Source organism: Mobula hypostoma, chromosome 6 (assembly GCF_963921235.1).
Source record: "Mobula hypostoma chromosome 6, sMobHyp1.1, whole genome shotgun sequence".
In the NCBI taxonomy this organism is placed as follows: domain Eukaryota; kingdom Metazoa; phylum Chordata; class Chondrichthyes; order Myliobatiformes; family Myliobatidae; genus Mobula; species Mobula hypostoma.
The window spans coordinates 80,109,129-80,129,540 of NC_086102.1; the positions used below are offsets into that span (position 1 = coordinate 80,109,129).

General features: G+C 42.0%; 1 protein-coding gene across 4 annotated transcripts in view; it reads right to left on the minus strand.

Annotated features, from left to right (window-relative positions):
- The window catches only part of scml2 (Scm polycomb group protein like 2), a 141,706-nt gene that overhangs the window by 52,357 nt on the left and 68,937 nt on the right, over window positions 1-20,412 (minus strand). For all 4 annotated transcript variants that reach the window (XM_063051066.1, XM_063051065.1, XM_063051067.1 and 1 more), the window contains 3 exons: window positions 12,182-12,429; window positions 6,410-6,545; window positions 5,605-5,808 (listed from right to left, as the gene is read on the minus strand). In XM_063051066.1, coding sequence (XP_062907136.1) covers window positions 5,605-5,808; window positions 6,410-6,545; window positions 12,182-12,429 — 588 coding nt within the window. The remainder of the gene's footprint in view (window positions 1-5,604; window positions 5,809-6,409; window positions 6,546-12,181; window positions 12,430-20,412) is intronic.

Below are 20,412 nucleotides of genomic sequence, written 5' to 3' on the forward strand. Positions count from 1 at the left end.
ACAGCGGGACATCAATAGGATGCAGAACTGGGCTGAGAAGTGGCAGATGGACTTCAACCCTGATAAGTGTGAAGTGGTTAATTTTGGTAGGTCAAATTTGAAGACAGAATATAATATTAATGTTAAAACTCTTGGCAGTGTGGAGGATCTGAGAGATTCTGGGGTCTGTGTCCACAGGACACTCAAAAGCTGCTGTGCAGGTTGACAGTGTTGTTTAGAAGGCGTATGGTGTGTTGGCATGCATCAACCGTGGGTTTGAGTTCAAGAGCCGTGAGGTAATGTTGCAGCTATATAGGACCCTGGTCAGACCCAACTTGGAGTACTGCGTTCAGTTCTGGTCACATCACTACAAGGATGTGGATACTATAGAAAGAATGCAGAGGAGATTTACAAGGATGTTGCCTAGATTGGGGAGCATGCCTTATGAGAATAGGTTGAGTGAACTCTGACTTTTCTCCTTGGAGCGATAGAGGAGAGATGACCTGAAAGAGGTGTATAAGATAACGAAAGGCATTGATCTTGTGGATAGCCAGAAGCCTTTTCCCAGGGTTGAAATGGCTAACACGAGGAGGCATAATTTTAAGGTGCTTGAAAAAGGGTACAGAGGAGATGTCAGGGGTAAGTTTTCCACACGGAGACTGGTGGGTGTGTGGAATGCACTGCTGGCAGCGGCGGTGGTGGAAGTGGAACAATAGGGTCTTTCAGGAGTCTCTTAGATAGGTACATGGAGCTTAGAAAAATAGAGGGGTATGCACTGGGGAAATTCTAGGCAGTTTCTAGAGTAGGTTACATGGTTGGTACAACATTGTGGGCTGAAGGGCCAGTAATGTGCCATAGATTTCTATGTTCTAAAACTTCTATATGCTGCTGGCCATCTAGTCATAACTGCCATCTGAATGTTAGAGTCAATGTCATTAGCAATAACATGTCATTTCATCTTGTAACCAAAGAATATAGCTTAATATAGCAAACTCAATCACTAAATGTTTTAAAAAGATATATTAGATCGAATTCTTGTGGTTTGGGATAAACGTGAACCTGTCCACGTGTAGGCTTTACAGTATGGAAAATATTTGTTCGAATATTCCTGATAACAGTAAACAGAACATGTTTAAAGTTTCTTTTTATCGGCTTCTGTATCTTTCTTCGAAAGTTTCATCGATTTACTGCCAAACGAGTCTTCGCTTCATACAATTCATATTTTGACAAAATTTTTCTTGTATCCTTCCCTCAATTTTTTCAAGCCTAATCACATTTTGTGACATTTTTTACTGATCTAAGCTAAACTTGGGAATCTGATAAACCTGTAGGATATGAATGTAAAGGATTTCCAGTACATTTGGAAGTAATGACTTTCTCAAATCAAGGGAGAGTTATTCATCCCATCAAGTCCATGTCAGGTCTCAGAGCACTCCCATACCTCCACTTTTTCTTATTTCTTCTCACATTCCTATCAACTGCATCCCAATTCTTATGTACTTACCCACATTAGGGGTAATTTGCACAGTTACCAATCTAGCTAACAACCAGTACCTTTTTGGGTACTAAAATGCCCTGAGAAAACCCATGTGATTACAGGGAGAATGTACAAACTCTACAAAGATAGCACTGGAGGTCAGGATTGAATCTAGGTCAATGCAGCTGTGAGACAGTCACTTTTCCTGCTGTGCCATTTCAGGAAAATATGCCACTGACTTCAGGTGCGTTAAGATAAAGGCTCATTACAGCATTTAACAATACCTCTGCTCAGCCTCAGACCTAAAGAGCTACAGAATCAGGAGGCTGAAGATGACAATGCAAAAATAATGTTACTGTTTATTTAAAATGATGTGTGCAGATCTGTAATCTAATGGCACTGTAATAGCATTGCACTAATTGCTACAGTGCTGTGATACCCCAGATGTGAGGCAATGTTTTGAGGGGGTGGGGTGGGGAGGGAGGCAAACAAGGTAGCGGAATTCACAACAAATGCTAGAATTCTAAGAAGTGCATGTCCACAGATCATGTGGTTAGTTAGCAAGTTTAAGTAAGCAAAAGGATTAGTCTTCTTCGATAGCCAAGGCATGAAATACAAGAGCAAGGAGAAACAGCTCAGTACGGCACTGGAGGAGTAGCTAAGAGAATTACATGCATGTCTAAAAGCCAGGAGAGTTTTAGCCATGACCAAAGATTGGGTGCACTGGTGTGTCTTCTTGGATTTGAAGAAACTGTGGGAGTAGTTAAGTGTTTATAACTATAATGGACATTGGTATATTAGATAATTTAGTAGAGAAGTGGGTAACCACAGAAAGTAATAAGAGGATGATTAAAAGTCAATATTTGTTTTCAAAGGATAGTACATTCAAACTGCTTGAAAGTATAGTCATGGCATAAATACTAATCACAAATGAAGTGTGTTTGAATAAGCTAGCAAAAGGGATACACTGGATAGTATTTCTTCAGCTGATATTGACAGGCAGGTTGAATAACCTTCTGTATAGCTGAGTTTTAATTCTATTATAGCAATTTGTAAAAAACATTGATTAAAAAAAACATCTTAAATCCCTTCAGCAAGGAATCACCACTGCAGGTTAACCGATTACTTAAAAGAATTAGTAGTAATAATGTCTAGAAAAACATTAAGCAAGTAAAAACTGGAAACTGAATCTGGACTCTCCTCTGAACTCTTTGATTTAGTCACAGTTTAAGAACTATTCTTGACTGCCCGTGGAGAATGAGTAATCTATGCCTAATCTGGTAGGCAAATTTTGCAAAATGGATCTCTGATTTTTTTTTTTGTTAGCACTTTAAATCCCATCACATGTCTCTATGCCGACAATGGGTCATCAGCATTTTCATTCCTTGGCCATCAACCTACACCGAGAAAACACTCCATCTTTTAACTTAGATACCTACAAATTCTTCCATCTTGGGAATGCTAAGTAAGTAAAGTTTATTATCGAAGTACATACATGTCATTACATACAACCCTGTAATCTTTTTTCTGTGAGCATACTTAGCAAATCTATAGAACGCTAACTGTAAACAGGATCAATGAACAACAAACTGTGCAAATGCAAAATATAAATAAATAGCAATAAATAACGAGTATGAAATAACAAGATCAAGATTTCTGAAAGTGAGACCATCGGTTATGGGAACAACAGAAAAAGAATGAGTGCAGTTATCCCCTTTTGTTCAAGAGCCTGATGACTGAGGGGTAACAACTGTTCTTGAACCTGGTGGTACAAGTCCTGAAGAACTTGTACCTTCGACCTGACGGCACAACGAAAAAAGAGCATGGCCTGGTGGAGAGGGTCTTTGATAATGGATGCTGCTTTTCTACAGCAATGTTTCATGCTCAGTGGCTGGGAGGGCCTTACTGTCTTACTGTGATGTACTGCACCGAATCCACTACCTTTTGTAGGCATTTCCACTTAAAGGAATTGATGTTCACATACCAGGCAGCAATGCTACCAGTCACCACACTTTCCACCACACATCTATAGAAGTTTGCCAAAGTTTTTGATGACATGCCAAACCTCTGCAGACTCCTAAGGAAGTAGAGGTGCTGCAGTGCTATCTTTGCAGTTATATTTATACGATGGGTCCAGGACAGGTCCTTTGAGATAGTGACACCTAAGAATCTGAAGTTACTGGCCCTCTCCACCTCTGATCTTCCAATGAGTACTGGCTCATGGACCTCTGGTTTCCCTCTCCTGAAGTCTACTATCAGTTCCTTGGTCTTATTAACATTGAGTGAGAAGTTGTTATTATTACACTACGCAGCCAAGTTTTCAACCTCCCTCCTGTATGCCGATTAATTAATTTGATATGGCCCACAACACTGGTGTCATCAGAAAACTTGTACATGATGTCGGAGCTGTACTTAGCCACATAGTCATAGGTGTAAAGTGAGTAGAGCAGGGGGCGAAGCACACATCGCTGTGGTGCTCCTGTCCTGATGGAGATTGTGGAGAGATGTTTTTGCCAATCTGAACTGACTGGGGTCTGCAAATGAGGAAATCCATAACTCAACTGCACAAAGGAGTAATGAGGCCCAGGTCTTGGGGTTTACTGATTAGTTTTGAGAGGATGATGGTATCAAATGCCGAGCTGTAATTGATAAAGAGCATCCTGATATTTGCATCTTTGCTGTCCAGATGTTCCAGGGTTGTGTGAAAAGCCAATGAGATGGCATTCACTATAGATCTGATGCTTCATTTTAAGCAAATTGAAGCAGATCCAAGCCACCAATCTGATATGCTTCAACACCACCCTCTCAAAACACTGGGAAGATGGTCATTAAGACAGGTTGCCACGCTGTTCTTGGGCACCAGTACGATTGAAGCCAGTCTGAAGCAGGTGAGTACCACACAGTGCTGAAGCGACAGATTGAAGATATCCATGAACACACCAGGCAATTGGTCAGCACAGGTCTTCAGTACTCGGCCAGGTACTCCATCCGGACCGGATGCTTTCTTTGGATGCACTCTCTTGAAAGCATCTTCAAATACTGAAATCAAACAATTATTGGGAGGCACAGGGGAGCATGATGGTTCCCCCCATTCTGGTGGTGAAAGCGAGCAAAGGCTGCACTGAGCTAATCTGGAAACTCTGCCTTCCCCTATGTTGCAAGATTTAACTTTGTAGGGGGTTATGGCATTCAAACCCACCCTGCCACAGCTATCGAGCATCCCTTGTTGATTCCAGTCTAGTCTGGAATCTCCACTCCACCCTTGAGGTGGCTTTTCGGAGGTCATACCTGCACTTCTTGTAGCGTTCTTGAGCTCCAGACTTGAATGCCTCTGTTCTGGCTCTCAGCAAATTCCAGATTTCATGGTTCATCCAGGGCTTCTGATTGGGGTAAACCCTGAAAGATTTTATGGGGATGCACTCATTCACAGCTGTTTTAATAGAATCTGTAACCACCCTGGTGTGGTCATTCACGTCCTCAGATGAGCTCTTGAACACTGACTGAAGGCAATCCTGCAACCGTTCCTCTGCCTCCCATGACCACCTCTTAGTTGTCTTGATTTCAGGAGTCTTGCTTTTTAGGCCCTCTTTGTATGCAGGTAGTAGGAATACAGTCAAGTGGTCCAATTTGCCAAAATGCAGTCTGGGAAAGAAATAATAATGTAGTAGTGGTCTAGTGTGTTGGGACCTCTGGTGCAACAGATTACATGCTGGTGATCACTGGGCAGTGTTTTCTTCAAACAGGCCTGAAAAAGTGTCCTGAAGAAGGGTCTTGGCCCCAAAACGTTGACTTTTATTCATTTCCATAGATGCTGCCCGACTTACTGAGTTCCTCCAGCATTTTGTGTGTGTTGCAAAAGGTATGGTACAAATGATTGTTATTTTCAATTGATGCAAGGGCCTATCTACATTTTGACTACAGTACCGAAGTACTAAATCAGCTGTAGTGTGTTCTTCAGTTACTAAAGGGTGATCTAAACTATGAAAATGTGAAACAGAAATCTACTTGAGTGAACCATCTTAAACTTTTACCAAATATACAACAATCTTTGTATTCCTTTATAAAATCTCATCAAAAATTAAGTATCTATAACTCTTTATCACTTTATAATTAATGTCATTGAAAGGACAAAAGGTATTCCCTCTCACCAGTTATTGCCTCTCCTCCATGATGTCCAGACTTCAGAAATGAGAAGACTGTTTTAGCCTGGTAAGCACAATCAACACAGCCTTGTACAGCCTGCTGAAGCACTGTTGGCACAGGGCCTGGCCCAAAGTGATCTGGAAGCTGCTGAACTTTTTTCTTATTCAGATGAGGTCCACAGTTTCCATGTTTGTTAACGTACACACAAACTGTAACAAAACAGCCACTATTAAATATCAAGACTTAACAACGAAACAATTAGTGATAATTTCCATTGCATACAAGGTGCCATGAGTAAAAGCAATTCTCAAAGATAAGGAAGGACAAAAGATTAGTACACTCGTCAGCTGCTTTTTTAGCTACTACATTAATGGACCTTTAAAACAGGGACCTGATTAAAAATTAAGCACAGACTTATGAAATGGGTTATTCAAAGACTGGATGTCACTTAGGTATTAAATTTACAATGCTCCAATACTTACAAGCCACTCAGTCCAAATATTTCTTTTAAAATATCAAATAGAACAACAAATCTAACAAAAAAATCTATAACTTAATATTGCCTTCTTTGGGGTTTGAATTGTGCAATTTACAATGATCAAGGCACATCTTTGTTGTGCATCACACAAATTTATGTAATTCACTTGATTAGAATTATGTAAATTATGTGAACTTAAAGAGTGAAGTGTAAATATTAATCATTTTAAATATAAGGAGGCATCAACTGTCATGCCACACAATCATCAACTGTTAAAGACTCTTGTCCTTCCTTGTATTTGACTATTATTAGAAATGAATAGAGTTGTTTACCTGTGGATAAAACTGATGGCGTCGTATTGGGAATACTAACAGCATCTTGGGGTCCTTGGGCACTGCTAACGTCAGTTTTGGCTATTGTTGCGGTGGGTGAAGGAGGATGCGGGCTCTGTACTGTTCGACTCTTTCTCTAAAGTACAAAAAAAAGTATCTTACAACTTTCCACAACCTGTGTAAAGGTATGCAAAAGGAATATGTTTTTATTTATATTTTAATAATGTGACATAACCAAAATGATTGCACATTTCATCTTTTGATCGTGTCTCTTTGGGCATGCTTTTGTTCAATTACGCTTTTCACAGTCTGCTTTATTAAACTTAGCATAAACTCACCTTTATCCAAAATTGTACTGTCAATGCTCTCACATTAAGCTTGATTCACATAAAGCTGTCTTTGCTGAGTTGCACTGGCACACGTTTAAGCAACGCTTTGATTTTCAAATTCTATTCACTTCAAAAAAAAAACATCTGCAGTGCCTTGCTTACCATCTTTCTCATTAACGATGACCAACAATTCTTCCAAGAAAACTTACATTTTTAAGATTCAAGCATCTTTCTTACCTTTGAATAGCTTCCTTCAACAGAATAAATGAATGGCCCAGTCTGAATTAGTAAATTGTTTTATTGTCATCACATGCATCAAGGTACAGTGAAAAACTTTGTTTTAACTTCAATACAGATTACTTTATTACAATAATGCAATGAGATAGTACAAGGGAAAACAAGAGAAACAAATTCTGGAATAACTCAGCAAGTCAGGCAGCATCTATGGGGTGCTTTGAGCCAAGACCCTTCAAGAGGACAGAAAAGGAAGGGAGAAGTCAGAATAAGATGGGGTTGGGGGTTAAGGGAAGGAGTACGAAGTAGGCAGGTAACAGATAAGACCAAGTGAGGGGGAAGTTGGGTGGCTGGAAGAGTAGGATGAAATAAACTGTGAGAGATAGGTGAAAGAGACAAAGGGCTGAAGAAGGAATCTGATAAGAGAGGACAGTGGACCATGGAAGAAAGGGCAGGAGCAGCGGAACCAGTGGGAGATGACGGACAGGTTAGGAGAAGAGAAAGAGTGAGAGGTAACCAGAATGGGGAGTTGAAAAAGAGAGGAGGGTTGGAAGGGGAAGAGATTACCCAAAGTTGGAGAAATCAGTGTTCATGCCATCAGGTTAGAGACTATCCCAGATGAACATGTGGTGTTGCTTCTCCAAACTCCAATAAAGGTAGATTATGGAATCACAAGGTTCACCTTGGCAGACAAGAGATCTATTCAGTAGTTCTGTAACAGTGGGATTAAAGCTTTCCTTGAGTCTGGTGGTATGTGCTTTCAAGCTTTGTATCAGCCTGACGGGAAGGAAAAAAATGTTCAGGGTGGAGAAGGGTCTTTGATTACGTTGGCTACTTTACCAAGTCAGCAAGGTGTGGGCATAGACCATGGAGGTGGCACAAGAGATTCTGCAAATGAAGGAAGACTTCAGCAACATACAAAATTCTGGAGGAACTCAGCAAGGCAGAATGAAAAGCCTCAGCCCAAAAAGTTGATTGTGTATTCCCCTTCATATATGCTGCTCCAACATTCTGTGTGTATTGCCAATGGAGAGGGGACTGGTTTCCATGATGTGCTGCACTACACCCACAACTATCTGCAGTTTCCAGCAGTCTTGGGCAAATCATGATGCCAACCCATGATGCATCCAGTCAGGAGCTTTCTGTGATGCATTCATAAAAATTGGTGTGGTTCATAGAAACATAGAAAATAGGTGCAGGAGTAGGCTATTCAGCCCTTCGAGCCTGCACCGCCATTCAGTATGATCATGGCTGATCATCCAACACAGAACCCTGTACCAGCCTTCCCTCCATACCCCCTGACCCCCGTAGCCACAAGGGCCATATCTAACTCCCTCTTAAATATAGCCAATGAACTGACCTCAACTGTTTCCTGTGGCAGAGAATTCCACAGATTCACCACTCTCTGTGTGAAGAAGTTTTTCCTAATCTCGGTTCTAAAAGGCTTCCCCTTTATCCTCAAACTGTGACGCCTCGTTCTGGACTTCCCCAACATCGGAAACAATCTTCCTGCAATCTTCCTAGATTCATTCAGTTGTCTATCCTTATGACACACTACCAGGTTCACACTGGAGGGAGGCTGTTCACCTGCTGTGAATGTGGGAAGCAATTCACTCAGTCATCTAACCTTATGTAACTCTCCCTTCGGCTAGCAGCTTAATACAGGGGGTGACACGCCCCAGCCCTGTCAAACTTAAGAAATCTTGTTTGGGTGGATGCTGCGCAATGTGTCCCCTGTAACAAATCAGTACCCCAAAATAACAAACAGTACATAATGTGATAAAACAATTGAGCTTCATAATTCTTACTTTGAGTATAGGGTTAGTGAAGTAAACAAATAAAAGAGAAAGGGCCCACTCTCTCCTTTCGCGTCTTCTCATCTCTCCCCAGCAAAAGACCACAAAAATCTCTCTTCCAGACTCACAAGAAAGAACATAGAAACATAGAAACATAGAAAATAGGTGCAGGAGTAGGCCATTCGGTCCTTCGAGCCTGCACCGCCATTTATTATGATCATGGCTGATCATCCAACTCAGAACCCAGCCTTCCCTCCATACCCCCTGACCCCTGTAGCCACAAGGGCCATATCTAACTTCCTTTTAAACATAGCTAATGAACTGGCCTCAACAGTTTGCTGTGGCAGAGAATTCCACAGATTCACCACTCTCTGTGTGAAGAAGTTTTTCCTAACCTCGGTCCTAAAAGGCTTCCCCTCTATCCTCAAACTGTGACCCCTCGTTCTAGACCTCCCCAACATCGGGAACAATCTTCCTGCATCTAGCCTGTCCAATCCCTTTAGGATCTTATACGTTTCAATCAGATCCCCCCTCAATCTTCTAAATTCCAACGAGTACAAGCCCAGTTCATCCAGTCTTTCTTCATATGAAAGACCTGCCATCCCAGGAATCAATCTGGTGAACCTTCTTTGTACTCCCTCTATGGCAAAGATGTCTTTCCTCAGATTAGGGGACCAAAACTGCACACAATACTCCAGGTGTGGTCTCACCAAGGCCTTGTTCAAAGTGGCATGCTGAATTTCTTTAGCCTTCCAAGGAAGTAGAGGTGATGATCCACATTCTTGGCCATGGCATCTACTAGGTTGGACCAAGGCAAGCGGTTGGCAATGATCACACCTAAGAACTTGAAGTTTTCAACTCCCTAAACTTCAGCACTGTTAATGTAAAGGGAGTAAATGCATTGCACCCACACCCCCTCCCAATGACCAAATCTTATGTTTGGCTGATACTGAGGGAAAAGTAATTGTCAAAACACCATGCCACTATGCTGTCTATCTCCTTCCTGTACTCCAATTCAATTGAGATTTGACCCATTATGGTGGTGACATTTGTGAACTGATAGGAGAAGTTAGAGCAGAATTTGGCCACATAGTCATGAGTGTACATGAAATTAAGTAGGGGGCTGAGGATGCAGCCCTGTGGGACACCAGTGTTGAGAATAATCATGGCAAAGCTGTTGCTATCTTGTTATTGATTGTGGTCTGTTGAATGGGAATTAAGGATCTAGTAGCAAAGGCATATGTTGAATCTCAGGTCTAGGAGTCTGGAGATGAATTTGCTTGAAATTATAGCATTGAAGATAGAGCTGTTGTCAATAAACAATAGTCTATTACTGGTATTGTTACCATCACAATGCTTGATAAAGAAATGTAGAACCAGTGATATGGTATCTACCATAGACCTGCTTAGGTGGTAGGCAAATTGCAGTATGTTGAGGTTCTCTGGGATGTTGGAGTTGATGTGTGCCACGACCAGGCTAAAGGGAGCCATGGCCACTTGAAATGATTTGTTTCTGCTTGAACACATTTGTGTTAAGTGCTTTCGGATGTTTTGCTGTAATATTGACTATTATTTGAAGGAAGTACACACAAAACTAAAACAATGCTCTTTCTATCACTGTACATTTTTCAGAAGTTTCTTTCTGAACGGTTCTGCCATACAACACATACAAAATTCTGGAGGAACTCAGAAGGTCAGGTAGCATCTATGGAAAAGAGTACAGTCGACGTTTTGGACCAAGACCCTTCAGCAGGACTAGGGAAGACATAAAAGGTGGGGGGGAGGGAGGGAGAAACACAAGGTGATAGGTGAACTGGGAAAGGGAGGGATGAAGTAAAAAGCTGGGAAGTAAACTGGTGAAAGAGATACAGGGCTGGAGAAGGGGGAATCTAATAGGAGAGGACAGAAGGCCATGGAAGAAAGAAAAGTGGGGAGGAGCACCAGAGGGAGGTGATATGCAGGTAAGGAGATAAGATAAGGAAGGGAAAAAAGGGAAAAGGGGATGGGGCAGTGGGGGGGGTATTACCGAAGTTTAAGAAATCGATGTTCATGCCTTCAGCTTGGAGGCTACCCAGACGGAGTACAATATGTTATTCCTCCAACTTGACTGTGGCCTCATTGCAACAGTAGGGGAAGCCATGAATTGACATATCAGAATGGGAATGGGAAGTGGAATTAAAATACGTGGTCACTAGGAGATCCTGCTTCTTCTGGCAGACTGCTTGGGGCCCTGAATGGTAGTGAGAGAGGTGGTGTAGGGGCAGGTGTAGCACTTGTTCGAGGAGGGAGATCAGTGGGGAGGGACAAATGGACAAGGGAATCGCGTAGAGAGTGATTCCCACGGAGAGCAGAAAGTGGGGGTAGAAAGATGTGCTTGGTGGCAGGATCCTGTTGGAGATTGCAGAAGTTGCGGAGAATTATGAGCTGGACATGGAGGCTGATGGGGTGGTAAGTGAGGACAAGAGGAACCCTATCCCGAGGGTGTCAGGAGGATGGGATGAGAGCAGATGTGTGTGAAATGGAAGAGAAGTGGTTGAGGGTGGCATTGATGGTGGAGGAAGGGAAGCCCCTCTCTTTTGAAAAGGACATCTTCATTCTGGAATGAAAAGCCTCCTCCTCCCGGTTTCAATGATCACCTTGTGTTTCTCCCTCCCCTCCACCCACCTTTTAAATCTACTCCTCATTTTTTTCCCCCTAGTCCTGCTGAAGGGTTTCAGCCCGAAAAGTCAACTATACTCTTTTCCATAGATGCTGTCTGGCCTACTGAGTTCCTCCAGCATTTTGAGTATATTGCTTGGATTTACAGAATCTGCAGATTTTCTCTCAGTTCTGACATACAGCTGGGATAGAGAACAAGTTATCTGCTTGCTCACCTACAAACAGAATGGAATTTCATTTTAAAAAATGTAAAGAGCAGAAAGATTAGGCCTGAAATGTTCATTTAAAATTGAATCAGTTGAGTAATAAGGGAAATAATAGCAGCTTTTATAATTAATTTCAAGATACTCTGCACCCCCACAAACTTTGCTACATTAGGATATCATTGGCAGACAGCATGAAAAAATATCAAGTTTCTTGACATTATTACTCTTATCAAACAAATACTCATCGAACATCACAAAAATGAGTTATGACTGGTATTTCATAGGCAAGTGCATTTATAATAGTGTGCTCAATTTTGGTTATCAGTAAACCTTCTTTCTGGTACTTGTATAAGTACTAAGTATCATTCCTTTCTATCTATTCAGCAAAAAGAGTTCTACAAAATTCAAATAAATTATTGAAGATCCTGTACAACCATTTACCAAAATATCTATGAACCTTTTGTCTCTGACAACATAACATATAACAGACACTTTGGGTATTGCATTTATAAATACTCAAAAAGTTTAAATAGAAGTGTCTGGACAAACCTTAAGTCCAGGCTTTGCTCCTCTTTTAGCTGGTTTGATTGGATCAGTACAAGAAACAGATTTAGGTGATAAATTACTTTCAGATGCTATGGTCTTTTTTGAAGTGGACTGCCCAGGTCGTTTTCCTCGAATGTTCTTACGGCCTTTCTGTGTTAGCACTTCATCAGGTTTCTGTGGTGACTGCATAGTCCTTTTAGTCAATCTTGAAGGAGTTGATGGAGTTGCAGGAATACTCTTTGAAATAGAAACTGTGAATAAGCAGAACATTTAAAAAACAGAATTCCTTAACATGTCAAAATCACTGGTATCTAATATATATTCCTCTTGTTCACAAGAAACAAATCATTCCATATTTTTCCTTCACAATCTAGCAAGACCAATCACTTCTCCATCTGTTTTATTGAATGCTATTGTCAGCCTGTCAACAATAGTATATTTACCTCTTCACCAGAAGTTATGAGGTCCAACTCTAGTCCTGATAGATAAATATAACGGATGTTTTAAGGCTGTATAGATGGATATACAATTTAAACCAGAGGAGAAAAAAAATCTGGTTTAACAAAAACTAAACTTGTGAGAAAAAGACATACGGTCCTGTGCAAAGTCCTAACACATATATATTTAGCTAGAGTGCCTAAGACTTTTGCACAGTACTGTAGTAAAAAATCCTAATTTCATAACATATGTGAGTGATGATAAACCAGATCCAGATACACATCTCTACTGTGGACTGAGAGTGGGAAAAGGGCAGGCAGAGGGGAATCATGGATGGAAAAATGGGAAGGGAGAGGGGAGAGAGCGGGAAGCACCAGAGAGACGTTCCATAATGATCAATAAGCCAACTGTTTGGAACCAAACGTCCTTGCCTGGTGCTTCAGGGCTGGGTGTACCTGGACCAGTGCCTGATACTATGCTACCTGTCACACACCCCTCCTGCAGTGTGCCACCCTCACCATTACCAACATTCTTTGCTCTCCACTCCACTTTGATAAACACAGTACTGTGCCAAAATCTCAGGCATCCTAGTTATATATGTGCCTAAGACTTTTGCACAGCACTGTGTGTGTGTGTGTGTGTGTGTGTGTGTGTGTGTGTGTGTGTGTGTGTATTTTTTTCCCTAATATACAAATTGTTAGTATTTAGAATTATTAACTCTAGTTTTTGAATTCTTCTGTCTGCTTGGGAGGTTGGAAAGAAGAAATTATTGGTTTAGTGCAGCTTCATTGGAAAATGGGTTTATGTGAGACCCGTTACTGAAAAGCTTGAAAAAAATAATTTAAGGTTTTGCTAAACTTGAAGAAAAATCAACTCTCACCCATTATTATTTGACTAATTAAGAAGATTAGTAATCCTCTGTTATCCAACAATCCACTGAGATGAAGAAAAATGAGAAAAATCAGAAAGGATTGCAAAATGTAACTGACAGAATCCATATGGTCCTTAAACCTGTTGCAATTTCTAACTGAGCCACATTCACAAAACAAGAGAAAATCTGCAGATGCTGGAAATCCAAGCAACGTGCACAAAATGCTGGAGGAACTCAGCAGACCAGGTAGCATCTATGGAAAAGAGTACAGTCGATGTTTTGGGCCCAGACTCTTTAGAGGGGTCTCATCCTGAAACATAGACTGTACTCTTCTCCATAGATGCTGCCTGGCCTGCTGAATTCCTCCAACATTTTGCATGCATCACATGCTTACCATTGGGTCTTTTGACTGAACGTCCTCAATGGAATTAAGAAAAGCTTAATTCACAAATACAGAAATTGGAAGCAATTGTTTATATTAGATCTTGAGTGCTATTTATAAATTACTGTGTGTGGTTTCCATGTTTTCCCTAAGGCCACATAGGCTTCCCTCAGATGCTTTAATTTCCTTCCACATCACAAAGAAATAACTAACTATAGTAAACTAACTCTAGTAAGGGTAGGTTCCAGGAGGATGTGATGGGTCTGTGAGAAAGAATGGACTAAGGGAAATTAGGGATCAATAGGAGTGATAGGTGTGCTCCAAGAGCCAGCACTGAGTAAGCCAAGTGGTTTTCTATGCTAAATGGGTATTTCCATGCAGTCTGCATTAAACATTTCATTTTTTGAGTGGAAGACAATAAAATGGTAAGGAACCTTAGTATTCATATGGGTTTAGCAAAGTAGCTTTTCATAAATACTTTATAGAAATACAATATAAAATAATTGAAGTGCTCATGATTTTAGATTGTACACAAAAGAACAGTTTTTAATCAAAGATACAGATGTCCGCCACTTTTTGAATGTTCGCTTTACGAAACCTCACTGTTACGAAAGACCTACATTAGTTCCCTGTTTTCGCTAACAGAAGGTGTTTTCACTCTTACGAAAAAAATCAGCGCGCGATAAAATCAGCCGCTCTCCCCCGGATTCGGAACGGCATTCTCACTGGCATTGCTTAAACACATGCCTGTGAGAAGCCGTTTGCAAGATGAGTTCTAAGGTATCAGAAAAGCCTAAAAGAACTCATAAGGGTGTAACACTTAGCGTAAAACTAGACATAATTAAGCGTTTCGATCGTGGTGAATGAAGTAAGGACAAAGTGAGTCTGGCTTGTGGAAGCTGACGAAGATGATGGGCATCCCATGACCAAGAACTGAAGATGAACAGCTGATGCAATTGGAAGAAGAAAGGATAACAATCGAAACCGAATGCAGTAGCGAATTGAACGTGAAGCAACTGTGTGAGATTTTCACTGCAATGATAAAGTACGACTTTAATTTTGAAAGGGTACATAGGTTTAGGGGATATTTGCAGGATGGTTTGAGTGCTTACAAAGAACTGTATGATCGAAAAATGCACGACGCTCAGCAGTCAAGCAAGCCTTCCACGTCAGCCACAGCAGACGACAAACCTCAACCTTCGACATCGAGGCAGGCAGTCATAGAAGATGACCTGCCTGCCCTAATGGAAACAGGCGATGATGAGATAACACCCCAGTGTCCCACCACCCCAACCCCCAGGCCGCGACAGATACCGATTCGCGGAGAATGCAGCAATAGCCGGGAGGCACACAGCACATCTTTAAGAAAAAAGCCGAAATAAACATATGAATTAATTAGGTGCTGCCCGACACGTAATTGTCGGCCCAGATCAGAGGCGATGCAATTGGCTTTTTTCTTAAAGATGTGCTGGATGCCTCCTGGCTACTGCTGTACCACTGCATGCTTTGCAGATTGGTATCGGGTTGCTGCCCGGAGGGCGGGGGTCACTGCACCACCTCGACTCCGACGACTCAGTCTAACACACCATCATCAGTGTGCTCGGCAAGCTGTCTTCCCGATTCCCGTAAGTGATACTACACTGTACATACATTATTTCTACTTTATATCGGCTGTGTAATTTTACATGTTATTTGGTATGATTTGGCAGCTTCATAGCTTAAAGGTTACTAGAGAGAGTGTTTCTGCCAACGGCGCTTGCACGAGATTTTCTGCCAAGAGCAAGAGCACTTGCGCCGTGTTTTTGCCGAAAGTGCTTGCATGAGATTTTCGCTATGGAGAACAGTGCAGCAATGATTGTGGAAAAGTATTTCTACTTTATATAGGCTGTGTATTTATCATATCATTCCTGCTTTTACTATATGTTACTGTTATTTTAGGTTTTATGTGTTATTTGGCATGATTTGGTCGGTAATTTTTGGGTCTGCGATTGCTCACAAAATTTTCCCATATAAATAAATGGTAATTGCTTTTTCGCCTTACGACATTCCGGCTTACGAACCGTTTCATAGGAACGCTCTACCTTTGGATGGCAGGGGAAACCTGTACTCCAAAAGCTGTACTACTAAAATGTAGGGGAAAAAACATTACTTTTTATGACTTTTCAAACTCAATTAACGTTAAGCACAAGTTTAACACTGAATTTATCTGGTGTTAACTATAGGCAACTCTAGGCCCATGTGTAGTTGACTTAACTGCCCTCTGAACTATCCTAGCAGTTCACAAAAAGTAAAACTCCAATAATCTCCAATCCAATTGTTCAGAAATCCCAGAAGTTAAATATCGGCTCACCATAGTACTTTTCCCACAGTCAATTTGAAGTCACTGGGGCCTATTCCCTCACTTTAAACACAGCAGGCACCATTTCCTCTGTTAGTACAAACACTACCATTGATGTCTGACACATGTTCAGTTATAGACAGTAAAAGTGATAATCCAGCTCCCTTGGTTGTGCCAGATTTGGTTCCACAATCCTCTTTTTAAGAGGAACCTTACCAGATTCACAGGAAAATTTATTGTTTGCTTGTAACATCTCTAGAAAAAAGCTAATTGAAAGTGTGTTGATGTACAAATCCAATAACATGCAACAGTCTGGAAAATGGCACTAGCAAGATTGTTGGAATATCAAGAGTCTTACTGAACAGATGTCAGATATCATACTTCGAATTTGTACTAAGAGAGGCACACCCAACTAAGACCTATAAGATTAAGTGATCAAATTCAAACCCTAGTCAAGTTTGATATAGATCATCACAATCAAAGCTTTTAGCCATTATCCCAGGCAATTCCATCATAGTGTTCTGCCTCACCAGCAAGACAGAGATGGGAGGCCATGGAATAAAATCAGGTGCTGTGGTCCCAGCAGTACTCCTCCCACAATTCCACCACATCTAAAACAACATTAGGTCAGATAATTCTCACTCTAACATTACTATTAAGCCAGGAAATCAAATGACATTCAATCATTGCAGAAGATCAAAAGAAACACCAGTCAGACATAAAAATGAAATTCTACTCAATGTACCATCAAAAAAAAAAGGATATGAACTAAATCTAAACTATAATAGGAACACAATGAGTGACACAGTAACGAAGGTTTCCTATGATCATGCCTCCGGCACTCACATTTGAATCATTTATAGAGTCATACAGCACAGAAACAAACCCACCAGCTCAAATTTGGCTCTATGTATTCAGTAATCAGAGACAAGATAAACTGAAATAACAGGAGAGCTTATGAACATCGACACAAAAGGCCCAGCACACAAATGCCGTAGAAGATGAATACCTGGAGTATGGAAACAGGCCACCGGCCTATTGCGTCTAAGTTGATCAGTGGGCAACCATCTGTATTAAACCAGTACTTAGTTCATTGCCTTCTATGATTGGTCGATTCAAGTGCTTATCTAGATACCTCTGAAAGACTATCAGCAACGATGCTTAAACTAATCTCTTAGGCAGTGTTTTTCAGGAACTCACCACTCTCTGGGTGGAAAAGCTCAACCCCCACCAGATCCCTTTGATGTCATTCTTCTTGCCCTAAATCTATGACCTCTGGAATTACCTGCCTCCAATATGGGGAAAGGTTTATTGCAGTCCACACTGCCTATATCCTCAATTTTCTAACCAGTTCCTCCATCTTAACCTCCTCCATTCCAGGAAAAACAGACCTAGCTTCTCCAGTCTCTGCTCAATTAAAATACTGTATCCCGAATAACATTCCAGTAAACCTTTGCTGCACCCTCTCCAGCACCAACAGATTTTTTTTTAATGTGTTAAGGTTGAGAGTAACATTTAGGCTTCAGCTAATGACTGGCAAGTAGCATTTGCACAATGTATCAGGCAAATGATTACAAGAGAACATTAAACTACTTCCCAATGACAATGGCATTACCATCAGAAGACCGTGTAAGGAATCTGGAGCAGCAGCTGGATGACCTTCGACTCATAAGGGAGAATAAGGCAGTCATAGATGAGAATTCAGGGAGGTAGTCACACCTAGGCTGTCGGAAGCAGGTTGTTGGGTGACAGTCAGAGGGGGGGAAAGCAAAGGTGAGCAGACAGGTAGTGCAGAGCACCCCTGTAGCCATTCCCCTGAATACTAAGTTTACCATCCTGGATACTGTTGGCCGGGACGACCGACCAGGTGTGAGCCACGGTGGCAGGGCCTCTGGCACTGAGTCTGACCCAGTGGTGTAGAAGGGTGGGACGGAGAAGAGGAGAGCTGTCGTCATTGGAAACTCTATAGTCAGGGGAGCAGAAAGGAGATTTTGTGGACGTGAGAAGGACACCCGCATGGTTTGTTGCCTCCCGGGTGCCAGGGTCTGGGATGTCTCTGACCGGGTGCACGACATCCTGGTACGAGAGGGAAAGCAACCAGAAGTCGTGATACATGTTGGGACCAACGACATAGGGATGAGGTCCTGAAGTGTGAGTTTCGGGAATTAGGCAGAAGGCTGAAGAACAGGACCTCAAGGGTGACGTTCTCAGGATTGCTGCCAGTGCTACATGACAGAGATGGTAAGAATTGGAGGAGATGGCAGTTGAATGCGTGGCTGAGGAGTTGGTGCAGGGAGCAGGGTTTTAGATTTTTAGATCATTGGGATCTCTTCTGGGGAAGGTGGGACCTGTACAGATTGGATGGATTGCACCTGAACTCGAGGGGGAGCAATATCCTTGCAGGTAGGTTTGCTAGCATGGTTCGGGAGGGTTTAAACTAATTTGCGAGGGGGATGGGACCCAGAGCGATACAGCAGTGCAAGAAGTGCATGGAGTAAAGCCAGATCTAACATACAGAGAGGATTTGAGGAAAGAGAAGCAGAATAAACGGTGTAAAGACAGTAAGGTAGAAGGGCTGAAATGTGTGTACCTCAATGCAAGAAGCATCAGGAACAAAGGTGATGAACTGAGAGCTTGGATACATACATGGAATTATGATGTAGTGGCCATTACAGAGACTTGGCTGGCACCAGGGCAGGAATGGATTCTCAATATTCCTGGATTTCAGTGCTTTAAAAGGGATAGAGAGGGCGGAAAAAGGGGAGGAGGGGTGGCATTACTGGTCAGGGATACTATTACAGCTACAGAAAGGGTGGGTAATGCAGCAGGATCCTCTTTTGAGTCAATATGGGTGGAAGTCAGGAACAGGAAGGGAGCAGTTACTCTACTGGGGGTATTCTATAGGCCTCCTGGTAGCAGCAGAGATACAGAGGAGCAGATTGGGAGGCAGATTTTGGAAAGGTGCAAAAATAACAGGGTTGTTATCATGGGTGACTTTAACTTCCCTAATATTGATTGGCACCTGATTAGTTCCAAGGGTTTATATGGGGCAGCATTTGCTAAGTGTGTCCAGGATGGATTCCTGTCACAGTATGTGGACAGGCCGACCAGTGGGAATGCCATACTAGATCTAGTACTAGGTAATGAACCGGGTCAGGTCACAGATCTCTCAGTGGGTGAGCATCTGGGGGACAGTGACCACCGCTCCCTGGCCTTTAGCATCATCATGGAAAAGGATAGAATCAGAGAGGACAGGAAAATTTTTAATTGAGGAAAGGCAAATTATGAGGCTATAAGGCTCGAACTTGCGGGTGTGAATTGGGATGATGTTTTTGTAGGGAAATGTACTATGAACATGTGGTCGATGTTTAGAGATCTCTTGTGGGATGTTAGGGATAAATTTGTCCCGGTGAGGAAGATAAAGAATGGTAGGGTGAAGGAACCATGGGTGACAAGTGAGGTGGAAAATCTAGTCAGGTGGAAGAAGGCAGCATACATGAGGTTTAGGAAGCAAGGATCAGTTGGGTCTATTGAGGAATATAGGGAAGCAAGAAAGGAGCTTAAGAAGGGGCTGAGAAGAGCAAGAAGGGGGCATGAGAAGGCCTTGGCGAGAAGGGTAAAGGAAAACCCCACGGCATTCTTCAATTATGTGAAGAAAAAAAGGAAGACAGGAGTGAAGGAAGGACCGATTAGAGATGAAGGTGGGAAGATGTGCCTAGAGGCTGTGGAAGTGAGCGAAGTCATCAATGAATACTTCTCTTCGGTATTCACCAATCAGAGGGAACTTGATGATGGTGAGGACAATATGAGTGAGGTTGATGTTCTGGAGCATGTTGATATTAAGGGAGAGGAGGTGTTGGAGTTGTTAAAGTACATTAGGTCAGATAAGTCCCTGGGGCCTGACGGAATATTCCCCAGGCTGCTCCACGAGGCGAGAGAAGAGATTGCTGAGCCTCTGGCTAGGATCTTTATGTCCTCGTTGTCCGCGGGAATGGTACCGGAGGATTGGAGGGAGGCGAATGTTGTTCCCTTGTTCAAAAAAGGTAGTAGGGATAGTCCGGGTAATTATAGACCAGTGAGCCTTACGTCTGTGGTGGGAAAGCTGTTGGAAAAGATTCTTAGAGATAGGATATATAGGCATTTAGAGAATCATGGTCTGATCAGGGACAGTCAGCATGGCTTTGTGAAGGGCAGATCGTGTCTAA